This window comes from Ranitomeya imitator, chromosome 3, assembly GCF_032444005.1.
Source record: "Ranitomeya imitator isolate aRanImi1 chromosome 3, aRanImi1.pri, whole genome shotgun sequence".
Classification (NCBI taxonomy): Eukaryota; Metazoa; Chordata; class Amphibia; order Anura; family Dendrobatidae; genus Ranitomeya; species Ranitomeya imitator.
In genome coordinates, this window is record NC_091284.1 from 41614467 (window position 1) to 41632637 (window position 18171).

At 46.8% G+C, this 18171-nt stretch overlaps 1 protein-coding gene across 7 annotated transcripts in view; it reads right to left on the minus strand.

Annotated features, from left to right (window-relative positions):
• Window positions 1-17492, minus strand: part of GRIK1 (glutamate ionotropic receptor kainate type subunit 1) — a 376723-nt gene extending 359231 nt beyond the window's left edge. For 3 of the 7 annotated variants that reach the window (XM_069760825.1, XM_069760822.1, XM_069760827.1), the window contains exon 1: window positions 16645-17372. In XM_069760825.1, the coding sequence (XP_069616926.1) occupies window positions 16645-16768 (124 nt within the window). In that variant the 5' untranslated portion in view covers window positions 16769-17372. Of the gene's footprint in view, window positions 1-16644 lie in introns of all 7 variants that reach the window. The other 4 variants (XM_069760826.1, XM_069760823.1, XM_069760824.1 and 1 more) reach the window with 4 other exon arrangements.
• Window positions 17493-18171: the final 679 nt, after the last annotated feature.

The window sequence follows — 18171 nt, forward strand, 5'->3', positions numbered from 1 at the left end:
ACTTCACCTGTGGGATGGTATACCATCTAGCTGCAATAACATCACCCCAGCGGACCCCTAAGCAGCGTCGGTCACCCTGACCGAATACCACAGGTGGTGTCATGAACATTATCCCTTAAAAGACCTTTCCCCCTTTTTGCAACGGACGCCCCTAGGGCCACGGACCGGGTCAGCCACCGTGGATGGCTAATACCCAAAACAGACGAATACAGATGGATTTCTGGATGGAAAATATCCGAGACAGACGAGTACAGATGGATTTCTGGATGGCTAATACCCAAAACAGACGGCTACAGATGGATTTCTGGATGGCTAATACCCAAAACAGACGAATACAGATGGATTTCTGGATGGCTAATATCCGAGACAGACGAATACAGATTAATTTCTGGATGACAAATATCTGAAACAGCAGAATACAGCTGGATTTCTGGATGGCTAATATCCCTGGTGAGAGGTTTTCCAATGCATGGATCCTCTCCCCAATATCTTCTGACATGTCTCAGTGATATTAGAAAACCATTTTTAAAGTACGGTGTTAGCTATACCCAACTTTGGTCTTTACTCTGTGCGGTGTCCACAATCATTAGGAAAGCAGAAAGGATCCAGCGAAACAGAACTCCAGCAACATTCTGGTTTCTCTATAAGAAATCATAGCAGCCGCTATATAGCAGCGGATTATCTGCTATCTCCGGGATGCACAGCTCCATTGTCTCCTCCAGTCATAGTAGACAATACTACATAAGAATGAGGCTTCTCTGCCCGGGAGAGGGATTTAAGGGTTAGAACTGGCAGGAACTTTATATGCCGGGGACACCGTTACTAATGCCGCCTGAATACTAACCAGTCCTCCCTGTGCACTGGGAGCGTGCCGTAATGCCACTACATGGAGTTTTATCTAATTGTGCCCTTCAGACTGAGCACATCTGACAAGTCAGAAGAGGAAGCACTCCATACATGTGAATTGTGGGCATAGTAGAAAATAACTTATGCTGGGTCAAGTCTGGACATTTAAAACTAGGACTACTGGTATAGTCATTTTGACTACTTACTTGCAGTAGTTCTAGTTGGGGTCACGAGTCCAGTAGTCCTAGTGTTAAGGCTCCACCAATTAAAGGGACATCTACTTACAAGGTCCAGATTATGTCTTAATAATAAGTGTTGTCTTCATAAAAAAAAAGTTAATCAAAACTTTTCTCAAAATCTATGTTCCTACTGTTCTAGTCCCCATTGGCATGGCCACTGAGCTTCCACAGAATAGTGCTTATTGGTTATGCAGGTAGATGTGACGGAAATTTTCCCCCACAGACAAAAATGGAAGTTCCTTTAGGACAGTGGTCCCCAACTCCAGGCCTCGGGGGCCACCAAGAGTGCAGGTTTTCAGGATTTCCTTAGTATTGCACAGGGGTTGGAATAATCACCTGTGCAGATGATCACATAACCACCGATGCAATACTAAAGAAATCCTGAAAACCTGCACTGTTGGCGGCTCTCGAGGCCTGGAGTTGGGGACCCCTGCTTTAGGATGTCTCATCGCAGCACCGTTTTCAGCCACTGTTTGTGCAACACAACTCAATTCAATACCCACCTTGATAGCTCGAGTCTGGAGCGCTTTTCCAGTTAGGCCATACACCTCCACTCCTCCGGCCTCCTTGATTAACAACGATGGTTTCCATTGGCCATGGTACAGCCATTCTTTTAGTTTTTGCCTTGTTCTGGTTTCTGTGTAGACTGGTGCTGTTAGGATGTGCGAAAGCAGAAGGTTTCATCCAAAATAGGACTGGCCCAAGTGAAGCCTGTTCTGTCAATCAAGGAGTAGGAAGGTGGAACTGGGTGAACTGTCTAGGTGAAGGTGCTCCAGAATGCGGAGCACTGGCCATGGTGTGCCAAGCACCAAAGTGGCACAATACTTACAAGACAATTTTCTGGATATAAGTGAGGTGGGTCCTCGCTGATAGCAGACATCTGGAGACCTTCCATCTAGGTTAGGCTGCCTTCACATCTCGGATTAACACTTGGGCATGAAACATCTCCTATTTATCGAGTGATCAACCTGCAGCTGGTTCTGCGCATGGGCCGATCGCACTGGGATTTATCTCAAGACATTGCTGCCCCAAGTTTAGCCAATTGCTATCAATCAGGAAAGGGGATACGGAGCTGGGTAGTCCAACTGAGTCAAGGTGCACCAAATTTCCGCAGTCCTGTCTGATAGCGAATCTGAAAGAAAAATCTGTAACAAAATTTGCTTGTGCTAAAAAAGAAAAATCAAATGCTCTGACTACTAACTCTGGTACATGACCTAGGTCATGTTCTGATCCCTCTCCAAATGCTTGATCCTCTTCCTCCGAGAGGGAGGCCAAAATGGACTCGGCTCTCGGTTCCTCTGATGGTTCATCTCAGATGGGTATCTTCTCAATCTGGTAAGGGAAAGCCACCAATCCCTGACTCTTGATGTGGCCTTCTGGTCAGGAGTGATGGGGTAAGGTTTGTTGGGGGTCCTTCAATACATCACATCCTGGTGCACTTTTTTGTGGGTGGCATACTCAAGATTTTTTTGCTCACTTAGATGAAGACCATGATTTTGGCTTCTGAAAAGGGAACCTGTCTCACAATTTTGGGCGGCATGAATGAGAACCTCAATGTACAGCAGCAGCCAGGTATATTGTCTCTGAAAGATTCCAACGTCTTAGGAGAAAATACAGAAAGTAGACCATAGTTGGAGACCAGACTACCCCTGTCTGGCTTCTCCCAGGTGATTGACAGGTCTTTTCCATGGTGAGAGACCTGAAGAGGACCTGGGAGAGGCTGGATCTCCGAACTATAAACTTCTCTGAAACTCTGGAGCGTTGTGGAGCTGCAATCATGTAGAAAGGCTTTGATTCATGCTGCCCATGGTTTGGCAGGTAGGAGATGGTTGGCGGGGCTCCCATTCAGCGGTCACAGATTACTGATGTGACCACTGGTCCAGGGTCTTAGGAGTTGATTCGCTCATCTTTAGTCTCTATGTACCGCATTCTGCAGCCTCGGGGAGAAAAGCTCCTATACAAGACAAATAGGTGACGGCAGTGCCAGAGTCCGCGCCAAATGGCGGCAAGAACAGGTACAGGGAGTATTTCATTTTTACAGCGGCCGTCGTATCTTGTCGGAGATTTTATTTAAGATCACAATTATAAGATCTAAATAATTCACAGATCTGAACATATGAGAAGCAGCGGGAACCAAACAGCTCCCAATATATAAGAAAAGTGATGTCTAAACATTAGGATATAAGATGGATTTTCGTCCAGGCGGCTCTTTATTCTGCATTCAGGACGCTCTCCATAAATATTACAGGATTTTATTCTCTCTCTCTCTCTCTTTAGTTAAAAGTTAAAAAAAACAAAAACCAAAAAACGATATCGCGGAAGCTTTATGGACAGCGCCCCCTTGTGGTCACAAAGGTTATTGCTGTATTAACACTTCATTCATCTCGCCACAAGTTACCTACATTATTATCCAAGATTTATAAATATGGCACCAGTGGGGGAGGGGAACTGACAACTCATATTTACGCATAAATGTTGACGCTGGTGTTGTAACTTTTTTTGGTTCCAGTATATAAGAGGTAACAAGCCTCACCCTGGAGCCATCATTAGTCCGTTTCTCGCCCTGGTGCTAAAATTCAGTAATGATCTGATATCACTGGTGTCATACCTGCACATTAGTGCCAGCATTTGGGGCACTAAGGACCACCGGCTGGGCACCCTGATTATATTTTTTTTACATTTATATCCTGCATTACATATTAAAATACAAAGAGGAACAAAGAAGCCAAATTGTGAGCAAATGCGGATGTGACGGTCCGTGTGCTGGAGAAATGGTCACGGCACTGAGAACGCCTTATGGGGGAACTGTGGCTGTCAGTATTTGGGGCACAACCATGAGGGCACAATCGCTTTTCCATATAGTGGCATGATTACATTCAAACTTCAGGAACTGGTCAGAGGTCATTGTTACCAGCTCTGTTATGGGGACAGTCTAGCTGTTCCTATACAGGGAGCTATGGCTGCCACAACATAGGGGCACTATCAAGTGGGCACCATGACTGACATTAGTAGGGTTGCAGTGTGATCTTCTCTTATGGGGGCACCGTGGGCGTTTCTTCTGTGATCACTGTGACTGTCTCTTATGGGGGCACCGTGACTGTCTCTTATGGGGGCACCGTGACTGTCTCTTATGGGGGCACCGTGACTGTCTCTTATGGGGGCACCGTGACTGTCTCTTATGGGGGCACCGTTATTGTCTCTTATGGGGGCACCGTGACTGTCTCTTATGGGGGCACAGTGACTGTCTCTTATGGGGGCACAGTGACTGTCTCTTATGGGGGCACCGTGACTGTCTCTTATGGGGGCACCGTTATTGTCTCTTATGGGGGCACTGTGACTGTCTCTTATGGGGGCACCATGACTGTCTCTTATGGGGGCACCGTGGGCGTTTCTTCTGCGATCACTGTGACTGTCTCTTATGGGGGCACCGTGACTGTCTCTTATGGGGGCACCGTGACTGTCTCTTATGGGGGCACCGTGATTGTCTCTTATGGAGGTGCTGTGACTGTCTCTTATGGGGGCACCATGACTGTCTCTTATGGGGGCACCGTGGGCGTTTCTTCTGTGATCACTGTGACTGTCTCTTATGGGGGCACCGTGACTGTCTCTTATGGGGGCACCGTGGGCGTTTCCTCTGTGACTGTCTCTTATGGGGGCACCGTTATTGTCTCTTATTGGGGCATAGTGACTGTCTCTTATGGGGGCACCGTGACTGTCTCTTATGGGGGCACTGTGACTGTCTCTTATGGGGGCACCGTGACTGTCTCTAATGGGGGTACAGTGACTGTCTCTTATGGGGGCCCCGTGACTCTTTTATGGGGGCACTGTGACTGTCTCTTATGGGGGCCCCGTGACTCTCTTATGGAGGTGCTGTGACTGTCTCTTATGGGTGTCCCGTGACTGTCTCTTATGGGGGCACCGTGGGCGTTTTTTCTGTGATCACTGTGACTGTCTCTTATGGGGGCACCGTGGGCGTTTTTTCTGTGATCACTGTGACTGTCTCTTATGGGGGCACCGTGGGCGTTTCTTCTGTGGTCACTGTGACTGTCTCTTATGGGGGCACTGTGACTGTCTCTTATGGGGGCACCGTGACTGTCTCTAATGGGGGTACAGTGACTGTCTCTTATGGGGGCCCCGTGACTCTCTTATGGGGGCACTGTGACTGTCTCTTATGGGGGCCCTGTGACTCTCTTATGGAGGTGCTGTGACTGTCTCTTATGGGTGTCCCGTGACTGTCTCTTATGGGGGCACCGTGGGCGTTTTTTCTGTGATCACTGTGACTGTCTCTTATGGGGGCACCGTGACTGTCTCTTATGGGGGCACCGTGGGCGTTTCCTCTGTGACTGTCTCTTATGGGGGCACCGTGACTGTCTCTTATGGGGGCACGTGACTGTCTCTTATGGGGGTACAGTGACTGTCTCTTATGGGGGCACAGTGACTGTCTCTTATGGGGGCACTGTGACTGTCTCTTATGGGGGCCCCGTGACTCTCTTATGGGTGTCCCGTGACTGTCTCTTATGGGGGCACCGTGGGCGTTTCTTCTGTGATCACTGTGACTGTCTCTTATGGGGGCACCGTGGGCGTTTCTTCTGTGGTCACTGTGACTGTCTCTTATGGGGGCACTGTGACTGTCTCTTAAGGGGGCACTGTGACTGTCTCTTATGGGGGCACCGTGACTGTCTCTTATGGGGGCACCGTGACTGTCTCTTATGGGGGCACCGTGACTGTCTCTTATGGAGGTGCTGCGAATAAGAAACAAAATGAGCAAAAACCCTGCCATAACTAAATAAGTAAAAAGCAAAGGTGCATGTGAATGACACAGGGTTCTTAGTAAAACTGTTTTTGATCAAAAATAGCATAAAAGCCATCCCACCATCGACAAGTTAACTCTGATCGGGACGGTCCTACACTGTCTAATATTAAAATCCTTACCATGTGTCAGAGTTGACCTCAGTGTGTGAAGAAGGGCAGACAAAAAGAACGGGTCCTCACCTGTGGACACCAGTCTGGGGAAGCCTTTAAATGTAATTTCCAGCTTAGGAGAGGGAGGTCACACCCCGGCTTGCACAGAATGCAAAAATACAGAGAAACAACACAAAAATTGAGCTTGGTTTAAGTTGGTATACATGCAGCACATAATGCATGAACATGCGTTTATGTGCTGCATGTATACCAACTTAAACCAAGCTCAATTTTTGTGTTTTTTTTTGTATTTGGAGGCACTGTGGATGTCTGTTTGGAGGCACCATGACTTACTTCTGGGACCACTTTCACCGTCTCTTATGGAAGAGCCTTTGAGATAGTAGAACTGTTACATGGCTGCCTTTACATTGGCTGCAATATGGCTGTCTGTTGTGCCTGCAAAAGTGCTCCCATTTCCATGGGTGCTCTCTGGCTACCACTGTTACGGCTGTCTCTTATGGCAGCCCCTCTTATAGGGGCTCTGTGGCTCTCCTCTTACGGGTTCGCTGTCACTTGTCACCGCCTTATATCTAAATCTAAAAAGTCCCAAAAGTGTAAAATCTTGTGCATTGGTGCAAGTTACAGCGATGCCGCCGTGTATGAACGTCCCCATTATCTAGAGCTGGAGCCTCGGGGGGGATTTCTCTTACATTGGTGGAATCCCATCCATCACTGGTTCTTACATCAGTGACATCGGCCTCGTCAGTCTCCTCCCTTCTCCTCCTATGGGATTTTTGATGCAAAAGCCGTGATCTCCAAATATAGCAGCATTGTCCTCGGTGACATTGGACACGTTACATCGCCTCATTGTCACCAGCGCAGAAGGATGTGGATTTTATGGGGCATGAAGTGATGTGTCTGCGTTATTGCGTGCACCAAGATGGATGCAATGACCTACCTGTGATCTTAAATGAACATGCATCCGCTGCAGACTGCTTTCTTTTGCATATATTTTCTATATATCAAATTGTAGAGTACAGTACAAAAGGTGCAGAAGTCTACACCTACAGTAATGGCCAAAAGTGTTGGCACCCTCATGTTCCAGAAAATGAAGTATTTCTCCCAGAAAATTATTGCGATTACACATGTTCTGTTATACACATGGTTATTCCCTTTGTGTGCATTGCAATAACACAAAAAAAAGAAAAAAAAAAAAAATGGTGGAGCTCCTTTAGTTTTTGCTTTGTGGGTGGATCCATGCACTGAGACAGGAATCCACAAGATCAGAACATGAGGCAGCTTGCGGTACGGGATCAGTCGCGCTCTGGGCATTCTGTCTTCCAGTTCTTATTACTCCTGATAATTTCCGGATATTAACCCTTGGTTTTTCGGAGCCGATCACAGTAATGTTGATCACCTAGCCTTTAAAGTTTATTTTACTGGAAGAAAAGAAGAAGTGTGAAAAATAAAAGCAGCAGCAGTAGCAGTAGCAGCGTTCCTTCCCGCGTTCTGCCTGCTGCCGGTGACTGATCTTCCTTTTGTTCTCTTCACGTATTTTGCATTCTATCTTTCCTCTGATCTCTCTCCCCGTTGTTGCTTTCCGTCGCTTTCCAATTTGCTGCCTTCTCATCTCATTTCAATCTGTTCCACTGCTGTGATATATAATTACGCCTCGGTTAGAGTGCACGTAAATGGAGATATAAACAGCTACTTTACAACACAACCGTCTGCGGAGCGCTCAGACATGCAGGAAGGAGAGATCACAGCGCACACCCCACAGGGGCACAACTAGGCAGGTCAGGGTCCCCAGACAGCAGGTTATTGGGGCGCTATTCCAGTCATTGCTATGGGGGCACCATGTGTCTCTATTACGGGGGCACTGTGAATGTCTCCATTGCGGGGGCACTGCGTGTCTCTATTATGGGGCCACATTGCGTGTCTCGATTATGGGGGCACTGCGTGTCTCTATTATGGGGCCACATTGCGTGTCTCGATTATGGGGGCACTGCGTGTCTCGATTATGGGGGCACTGCGTGTCTCGATTATGGGGGCACTGCGTGTCTCGATTATGGGGGCACTGCGTGTGTCTATTATGGGGCACTGCGTGTGTCTATTATGGGGGCACTGCATGTGTTTATTATGGGGACACTACATGTGTCTATTACGGGGGCACTGTGTGTGTCTCTATTATGGGGCACTGATTGTATCTATTACGGGGGCACTGTGTGTCTCTATTATGGGGCACTGATTGTATCTATTATGGGGGCACTGCATGTGTCTATTATGGGGGCACTGCATGTGTCTATTATGGGGGCACTGCGTATGTCTATTATGGGGGCACTGCGTATGTCTATTATGGGGGCACTGCGTATGTCTATTATGGGGGCACTGCATGTGTCTATTATGGGGGCACTGTGTGTCTCTATTATGGGGGCACTGATTGTATCTATTACTAGGGAACTGTGTGTGTCTATTATGGGGGCACTGTGTGTCTCTTTTACGGGGGCTCTGAGTGTCTCTATTATGGGGGCACTGTGAGTGCCATTATTATGGGGGCTGTTGCTGTCATGAAGAATTGTGCATGGCACTGTTAATGGGTGATCAACGTTGCTGTTCCTGTGAGTGTTATGGGGATCACTGTTGCAGTCACTTTTAGAGAGGTGATTGTTGGGGTCACTGTTATGGGGTCACTGATGGTTATGTGTAGTGGCGGCACAAGGAAAACAAACTCCAGGGGGGAAAACTGGAGTATCGGCATTGGGTTAGCGAGCGACGGCTGGTTCACTATTACAGTATCCCCCATGTATCATTATACATCCTGCGGCTCGTTCATTACAGTCTCCGAAGATCCCTGTAACTTATGATAATGGAGTTTTGTTAGAAATCCCACAGAGAAGAATAATGGACACAGACTCTGTACGTCACTGAACGACGATCTGTGGAAGTGGAAGACGGCAAAAAAAAATAAATATATGTATATACACACAATAGACCCGATGAGTGCGATATCAGAGCCGTACAGAAGGCCAGGCCATAACATGGGCGGATGGTATAATGCCAGGCTCTCCGTGGACGGCTCCGGCTGCTCTCTTCTTCCCCAGGTCGTACGTGGCAAGGATCCTGTGAGCGCAGGTACTATACAGGTACTGTGGGACGCACTTTGTAGAAATCTGACGGTACTACTGAAGGGTCGGGGTGGCAGCCGGCAGGTAATAATAGGAACAGTGTAGTGGGCACTATCATAGGAGCAGTGTAGTGGGCACTATTATAGGGGGTACTGTGGCAGACACTATTATAGGGGCAGTGTAGTGGGCACTATTATAGGGGTACTGTGGCAGACACTATTGTAGGGGCAGTGTAGTTGGCACTATTATAGGGGGTACTGTGGCAGACACTATTATAGGGGCAGTGTAGTGGTCACTATTATAGGGGTACTGTGGCGGGCACTATTATAGGGGCAGTGTAGTGGGCACTATTATAGGGGGTACTGTGGCAGACACTATTATAGGGGCAGTGTAGTGGGCACTATTATAGGGGGTACTGTGGCAGACACTATTATAGGGGCAGTGTAGTGGGCACTATTATAGGGGGTACTATGGCGGGCACTATTATAGGGGCAGTGTAGTTGGCACTATTATAGGGGGTACTGTGGCAGACACTATTATAGGGGCAGTGTAGTGGGCACTATTATAGGGGGTACTGTGGCAGACACTATTATAGGGGCAGTGTAGTGGGCACTATTATAGGGGGTACTGTGGCAGACACTATTATAGGGGCAGTGTAGTGGGCACTATTATAGGGGTACTGTGGCAGACACTATTGTAGGGGCAGTGTAGTTGGCACTATTATAGGGGGTACTGTGGCAGACACTATTATAGGGGCAGTGTAGTGGGCACTATTATAGGGGTACTGTGGCAGACACTATTATAGGGGTAGTGTAGTTGGCACTATTATAGGGGGTACTGTGGCAGACACTATTATAGGGGCAGTGTAGTGGGCACTATTATAGGGGTACTGTGGCGGGCACTATTATAGGGGCAGTGTAGTTGGCACTATTATAGGGGGTACTGTGGCAGACACTATTATAGGGGCAGTGTAGTGGGCACTATTATAGGGGTACTGTGGCAGACACTATTGTAGGGGCAGTGTAGTTGGCACTATTATAGGGGGTACTGTGGCAGACACTATTATAGGGGCAGTGTAGTGGGCACTATTATAGGGGTACTGTGGCAGACACTATTATAGGGGTAGTGTACTTGGCACTATTATAGGGGGTACTGTGGCAGACACTATTATAGGGGCAGTGTAGTGGGCACTATTATAGGGGTACTGTGGCGGGCACTATTATAGGGGCAGTGTAGTTGGCACTATTATAGGGGGTACTGTGGCGGGCACTATTGTAGGGGCAGTGTAGTGGGCACTATTATAGGGGCAGTGTAGTTGGCACTATTATAGGGGGTACTGTGGCAGACACTATTATAGGGGCAGTGTAGTGGGCACTATTATAGGGGTACTGTGGCGGGCACTATTATAGGGGCAGTGTAGTGGGCACTATTATAGGGGGTACTGTGGCAGACACTATTATAGGGGCAGTGTAGTGGGCACTATTATAGGGGTACTGTGGCAGACACTATTATAGGGGCAGTGTAGTGGGCACTATTATAGGGGTACTGTGGCAGACACTATTATAGGGGCAGTGTAGTGGGCACTATTATAGGGGTACTGTGGCGGGCACTATTATAGGGGCAGTGTAGTGGGCACTATTATAGGGGGTACTGTGGCGGGCACTATTATAGGGGCAGTGTAGTTGGCACTATTATAGGGGGTACTGTGGCAGACACTATTATAGGGGCAGTGTAGTGGGCACTATTATAGGGGTACTGTGGCAGACACTATTGTAGGGGCAGTGTAGTTGGCACTATTATAGGGGTACTGTGGCAGACACTATTATAGGGGCAGTGTAGTGGGCACTATTATAGGGGTACTGTGGCAGACACTATTATAGGGGCAGTGTAGTTGGCACTATTATAGGGGGTACTGTGGCAGACACTATTATAGGGGCAGTGTAGTGGGCACTATTATAGGGGTACTGTGGCAGACACTATTATAGGGGCAGTGTAGTTGGCACTATTATAGGGGGTACTGTGGCAGACACTATTGTAGGGGCAGTGTAGTGGGCACTATTATAGGGGTACTGTGGCGGGCACTATTATAGGGGCAGTGTAGTTGGCACTATTATAGGGGGTACTGTGGCAGACACTATTATAGGGGCAGTGTAGTGGGCACTATTATAGGGGTACTGTGGCAGACACTATTATAGGGGCAGTGTAGTTGGCACTATTATAGGGGGTACTGTGGCAGACACTATTATAGGGGCAGTGTAGTGGGCACTATTATAGGGGTACTGTGGCAGACACTATTATAGGGGCAGTGTAGTTGGCACTATTATAGGGGTACTGTGGCAGACACTATTGTAGGGGCAGTGTAGTTGGCACTATTATAGGGGGTACTGTGGCAGACACTATTATAGGGGCTGTGTATTGGACACTATTATAGGGGTACTGTGGCAGACACTATTATAGGGGCAGTGTGGCAGACACTATTATAGGGGCTGTGTAGTTGGCACTATTATAGGGGGTACTGTGGCAGACACTATTATAGGGGCTGTGTATTGGACACTATTATAGGGGTACTGTGGCAGACACTATTATAGGGGCAGTGTAGTTGGCACTATTATAGGGGTACTGTGGCAGACACTATTATAGGGGCAGTGTAGTTGGCACTATTATAGGGGGTACTGTGGCAGACACTATTATAGGGGCAGTGTAGTTGGCACTATTATAGGGGGTACTGTGGCAGACACTATTATAGGGGCTGTGTAGTTGGCACTATTATAGGGGGTACTGTGGCAGACACTATTATAGGGGCTGTGTAGTGGACACTATTATAGGGGGTACTGTGGCAGACACTATTATAGGGGCAGTGTAGTGGGCACCATTATAGGGGCAGTGTAGTGGGCACTATTATAGGGGTACTGTGGCAGACACTATTATAGGGGCAGTGTAGTGGGCACTATTATAGGGGCAGTGTAGTGGGCACTATTAAAGGGGGTACTGTGGCAGACACTATTATAGGGGCAGTGTAGTGGGCACCATTATAGGGGCAGTGTAGTGGGCACTATTACAGGGGGTACTGTGGCAGACACTATTATAGGGGTACTGTGGCAGACACTATTATAGGGGCACTGTGGCAGACACTATTATAGGGGCAGTGTAGTGGGCACTATTATAGGGGGTACTGTGGCAGACACTATTATAGGGGCAGTGTAGTGGGCACCATTATAGGGGCAGTGTAGTGGGCACTATTACAGGGGGTACTGTGGCAGACACTATTATAGGGGCACTGTGGCAGACACTATTATAGGGGCAGTGTAGTGGGCACTATTATAGGGGTACTGTGGCAGACACTATTATAGGGGCAGTGTAGTTGGCACTATTATAGGGGTACTGTGGCAGACACTATTGTAGGGGCAGTGTAGTTGGCACTATTATAGGGGGTACTGTGGCAGACACTATTATAGGGGCAGTGTAGTTGGCACTATTATAGGGGTACTGTGGCAGACACTATTATAGGGGCAGTGTAGTTGGCACTATTATAGGGGGTACTGTGGCAGACACTATTATAGGGGCAGTGTAGTTGGCACTATTATAGGGGGTACTGTGGCAGACACTATTATAGGGGCTGTGTAGTTGGCACTATTATAGGGGGTACTGTGGCAGACACTATTATAGGGGCTGTGTAGTGGACACTATTATAGGGGGTACTGTGGCAGACACTATTATAGGGGCAGTGTAGTGGGCACCATTATAGGGGCAGTATAGTGGGCACTATTATAGGGGTACTGTGGCAGACACTATTATAGGGGCAGTGTAGTGGGCACCATTATAGGGGCAGTGTAGTGGGCACTATTACAGGGGGTACTGTGGCAGACACTATTATAGGGGTACTGTGGCAGACACTATTATAGGGGCACTGTGGCAGACACTATTATAGGGGCAGTGTAGTGGGCACTATTATAGGGGGTACTGTGGCAGACACTATTATAGGGGCAGTGTAGTGGGCACCATTATAGGGGCAGTGTAGTGGGCACTATTACAGGGGGTACTGTGGCAGACACTATTATAGGGGCACTGTGGCAGACACTATTATAGGGGCAGTGTAGTGGGCACTATTATAGGGGTACTGTGGCAGACACTATTATAGGGGCAGTGTAGTGGGCACCATTATAGGGGCAGTGTAGTGGGCACTGTGGCAGACACTATTATAGGGGCACTGTGGCACACACTATTATAGGGGCAGTGTAGTGGGCACTATTATAGGGGTACTGTGGCAGACATCATTATAGGGGCAGTGTAGTGGGCACATTTATAGGAGCACTGTGGCAGACATCATTATTGGGACAGTGTTGTGGCACATTTATAGGGGCACAATTAAAGGCTCTATTATTGGGGCAACGTAGAGGACATTCCACTATTATACGAGCTCTATAACAGGCACTATTGTAGGGGCATTGTAGATGGCACTCCAGGGGCACTGTGGTGGGCACTATTATAGGGTTAGTGTAGTGGGCACGCTTATAGGGGCACTGTGGCAGGCACTATTGTAGAGGTATTGTAGATGGCACCCCGTGGGAGGCAATGTGGTGGGCAGTATTATATGGGCAGAGCAGTGGGCACGCTTATAGGCGCACTGTGCCAGGCACTATTGTAGGGGTATTGTAGATGGCACCCCGTGGGGGGAACTGTGGTGGACAGTATTATATGGGCAGAGCAGTGGGCACATGTATAGGGGCACTGCGGCAGGTACTGTTATAGTTTAGAAGGCACTCCTAAAGAGAAATATTTTTCCACAAAAACCAGCACTACGACCATGATGAGAGAACGGCCCCTTACTCTTTCATCACAGTGATCTCCAGACACGATTTTAACATTAATTCTTATAAATTGAGGTTCCCTCCCATGTGTAGGGTGTCCTGATCCCCCATAAACCAATATGGGCTCTTATAAGACCCCAATAAGCCTAATAATCCTCTACTGATCACAAAGCAAATATTAATCACCAACTGTAACTAATAAAACCAGCACCACATGGCGAATGGCTGTAGCCGTATCTGCGTTCCATCCTTTCTTACACACATCCGTTTTATGGCTACAGATCTCATTAAGGAAGGGAAATTGTCTTGTGCCTGTACAATACGGACGCTTATAACAATAGCCGGGGCGATCGTTAAAAGGCAACAGGCACAACTAATATATAATACAAGGAACATTCATGAGATTAATGATAAAAAGAAGAAAAATTGTTTCCTCTGCTCATTATCGCCCCCTATTAAGTAAATCACATAAAAGTCAAAGATGAGTGGGGGAAGGGAAGTGACAACTTGGCATGTAAAAGGGTTTGGCACTTTTCCCAACCATATTTTTTACTCTATCAGCACTTCCTCAGACAAGAGGTCTATTATATGTCTGACTGGAACTGTTCTTTAAAGGCTACATCCACTTTTCCATCTAATTTTCTACATTTCTCCAATACCTCTAAAATAAAATAATGAAAAAGTCTTCATTAACAAGGCCTGCTCATTTGAGTCTAAAGATCCTATGCAGACCTATGTGTCTCCATGGTAACAGACAACAAACAAACCCCGTGTAGTCGGATTCTGCCTTCCTCCATCTGTCCCATACACCTTCCTGTCATATACTTTGGTAGAAGAGACGGAAAGAAAAATCTGACTACACAGGGTTTGATTGTTGTCTGTTACCATGGAGACACATAGGTCTGCATATTACTATAGGCACAAAACGATAGGAAAATCAATATAGTCCATTAAAGAATTATGTATGGTCTTTCACGAACGGACTTCATTTGTAGAGAAAAGTCGGTACTTGTTGGGTCCGTCCGTGAAAGACCGTACATAATTCTTTACTGGAATATATTGATTTTCCTATCGTTTTGTGTCTATATTAATATGCAGACCTATGTGTCTCCATGGTAACAGACAACAATCAAACCCCGTGTAGTCAGGTTTTTCTCTTCTACCAAATATATGTTAGGAAGGCTAATTGGACAGATGGAGGACATTAGATGAAAAGGCAATGGGTCTCTGCTCCATCTCATAAAAGGGGTCCCATAAGCCCTGTCCATTGACGCCATGCTCACTGACATGGATATCACTCCAAGACCCTCGTCAGTGGACCTACAGCTCCGTCTACCTCTCTCTTTGGGGTGTCGACACGCACGCACGCACACACACACACGCACGCACCCACACAAACATTATCCACTATCATGTGAAGGCACTTGTGCCAAATTATCAACATTTCCGTATCTATTCCAGGGAAAGCTGTGTAACATCCAACATTGCTGCACAGCTTTCCCAAATAGATAATATAGCAAATCTAAAGGGCCTCCATTTATCAAAACGGTCAAAAATAAGAAACTGTCTTTGTTGCTACTAGCAACCAATAAGACCTCAGCTTTCATTTTGTAAACTGCTCTGGTAAAATGAAAGCTGCGCTGTGATTGGTTGCTATGGACAACAAAAACAGCCTTTCTTTTAGAGACAGTTTTGATAACTAAGGCTATTGTCAGCTCTAGAGAAAGCTGAGTTGTAGCCATTATGTTTTTAGTAGAATACTGGATTGCAAAACTTTGGCCCCCAAAAAATTATATTTAGGAATATTATTGATCTTGCTCCCCGAGAGGACTGAGGTCCGGTACAGGAACATCATAGGGGGTGTCATCCAGCTTTCCCATATTACTGTAAAGCGAAAGCAATGCTACGTGAGGTGCACTGTGCTAAATGATCATTATAATGTGTGCGCGTATATATATATATATATATATATATATATATATATATATATATATATATATTTTATACACACACACACGTGTCATGAATATACATACATCTACATAGTAAATATATACGGTAATATTATTTATTTAATATATATTAGATTGCATGCCACCCAGATACAGATCTAGGACAGATATGATTTGCAAATGCTCAATCACACATTATACACATTTTTGATAGTGGCGGTGTTGCCACCCAGCTTTTCCAAACAGCTGAATGTCAAAGCTATTCATCCAGTGATGCATCAAACACTTTTATATGAGTGGTAAAAATAAATATTATGGGGGGGGGGGGGGAGGATATATAAAATGAGCAATGCTGCTAATCACCCAGCTTTACCAGGTTTCTGCAAAACCTAAATGTCCAGTGATAAATTGGAATTGTTTGTTTATCTGCACCAGGAAAAGCTGTGTGATATTCACTGCATTACAATATATATATTAATATAATAATGTGTATTTCTCTATAGTTACATCCTTCCATTTAAGGAGGAGTGAGATCAAAATAATGAATAATAATAATAATAATAATAATAATAATAATAAAAAAGAGCAATACTACTAATCACCCAGCTTTTCCAGATGGGCATTAAACTTCATACTTTGCACAGTTCATTGATGATTATTTATTAGGTTTGCTTATATGATCGATACCTGAGAAGTGAATGCACCAAGTGCACAGTTACAAAGTTGCACCAGAGTCTCCCACCTGTCCCCAGTGATCAGCACCAGTACTCACCAATCCTTAGTACTTGCTGGGATGTGTGAGGGGGGATCACACTGAAAATGCAGAGTAGGGGGAGAAGAAGTCCACAGCTGCCAGGGAGATCCATGCTACACAATGAGGATTCAGTGGTGCACATGTCCTAGAGCCAGGCTGATGGAGCAGAGGCTGCTGCTGCCCACTTCATCCTATGCCTCAGTCACTTCCCTGGCTCCCTGGCTGGTGGCTCTCTAGCCCATCATCTGCTCCCTGGAAGCATCCACCAGCTGATGGCCACAGCCAGCCTCCTCAGCTTGCTCTCCAGTCTGCAGCCAGCCTCCTCAGCTTGCAGCCAGCCTCCTCAGCTTGCTCTCCAGTCTGCAGCCAGCCTCCTCAGCTTGCTCTCCAGTCTGCAGCCAGCCTCCTCAGCTTGCTCTCCAGTCTGCAGCCAGCCTCCTCAGCTTGCTCTCTCTGATTTCTGCACACCAGCCAGAGCTCACTGACTCCAGCAGGAAAGTGAGGAGGGAGCTGGGAGCATCCAGCAGATTAAGCTACATTCACTCCCATGCAAGTGGCAGGGCTGATTGAATCCTTGCTTGGAATCTACTGATGAATGCCATTCTAATCTCCATGTTTGGCTGGGAGTGGAGAAGCTGGGGGATTAAGTCAGCAATGCATCATGTAAGTACAAAGTGTCTTCCTCATCTTCCTCACCCTGGTCATCATCATCATCATCACCTCCCTTCAGGCTGCTTTTACTTCTCTTCCTTCCAGTCTCTTCTTGTTAAATGAGCATTTCAGGGACCACCCCTAGGACACTGCACAGATGGAGCATGGGGTAGACTGGAGATGACTTCCCAGCCCCTAAAAGACAGACTGTGAATGGAGATACCTGGGGAGGGTGGGAGGAGAGGGGATGGAGCTGCAGACAGGCACCTGCTTGCTGAGTCGTGTATTGAAGGTTGGAAGATGTAATGTGGAACTAGAGGTCACAGCATGCTTTGCCTCAGTAAACTCACATCTGCTCAGGTGACAGTATACACTATAAGCAGCAGTTCTCACAGGAGCTACCACTCACACTGGTTGCACCTGACTGAGCCAGATTTGCCTATATGCCATGTTGGATCTAAGGATCCCCCCACAATTGCCTATTCTTTGAAATGCATTTTTGGGACTACAGGTGCCAGCATGCTCTGCTATGTGCACACGTTGCGGAATGGGGTGCAGAATTTTCTGCGCAAGTCCGCATCTCCTGTGCAGATTTGCCGCGGATTTTGTGCTGATTTTGTGTGGATTTTCTGCGGTTTTTACCCCTGCGGATTTCTATTAATGGAGGGGTGCAGAAACGCTGCAGATCCGCACAAAAGAAGTGACGTGCACTTCTTTTAAATCCGCAGCATTTCCTCGCGGATTTTTCTGCACCATGTGCACAGCTTTTTTTTTCCACATTGATTTACATTGTACTGTAAGGGTATGTGCACACGTTCAGGATTTCTCGCAGAAAATTCCTGAGAAAAAACGGATATTTTCTGCAAGAAATCCGCAAAAAATCTGCATGCGGTT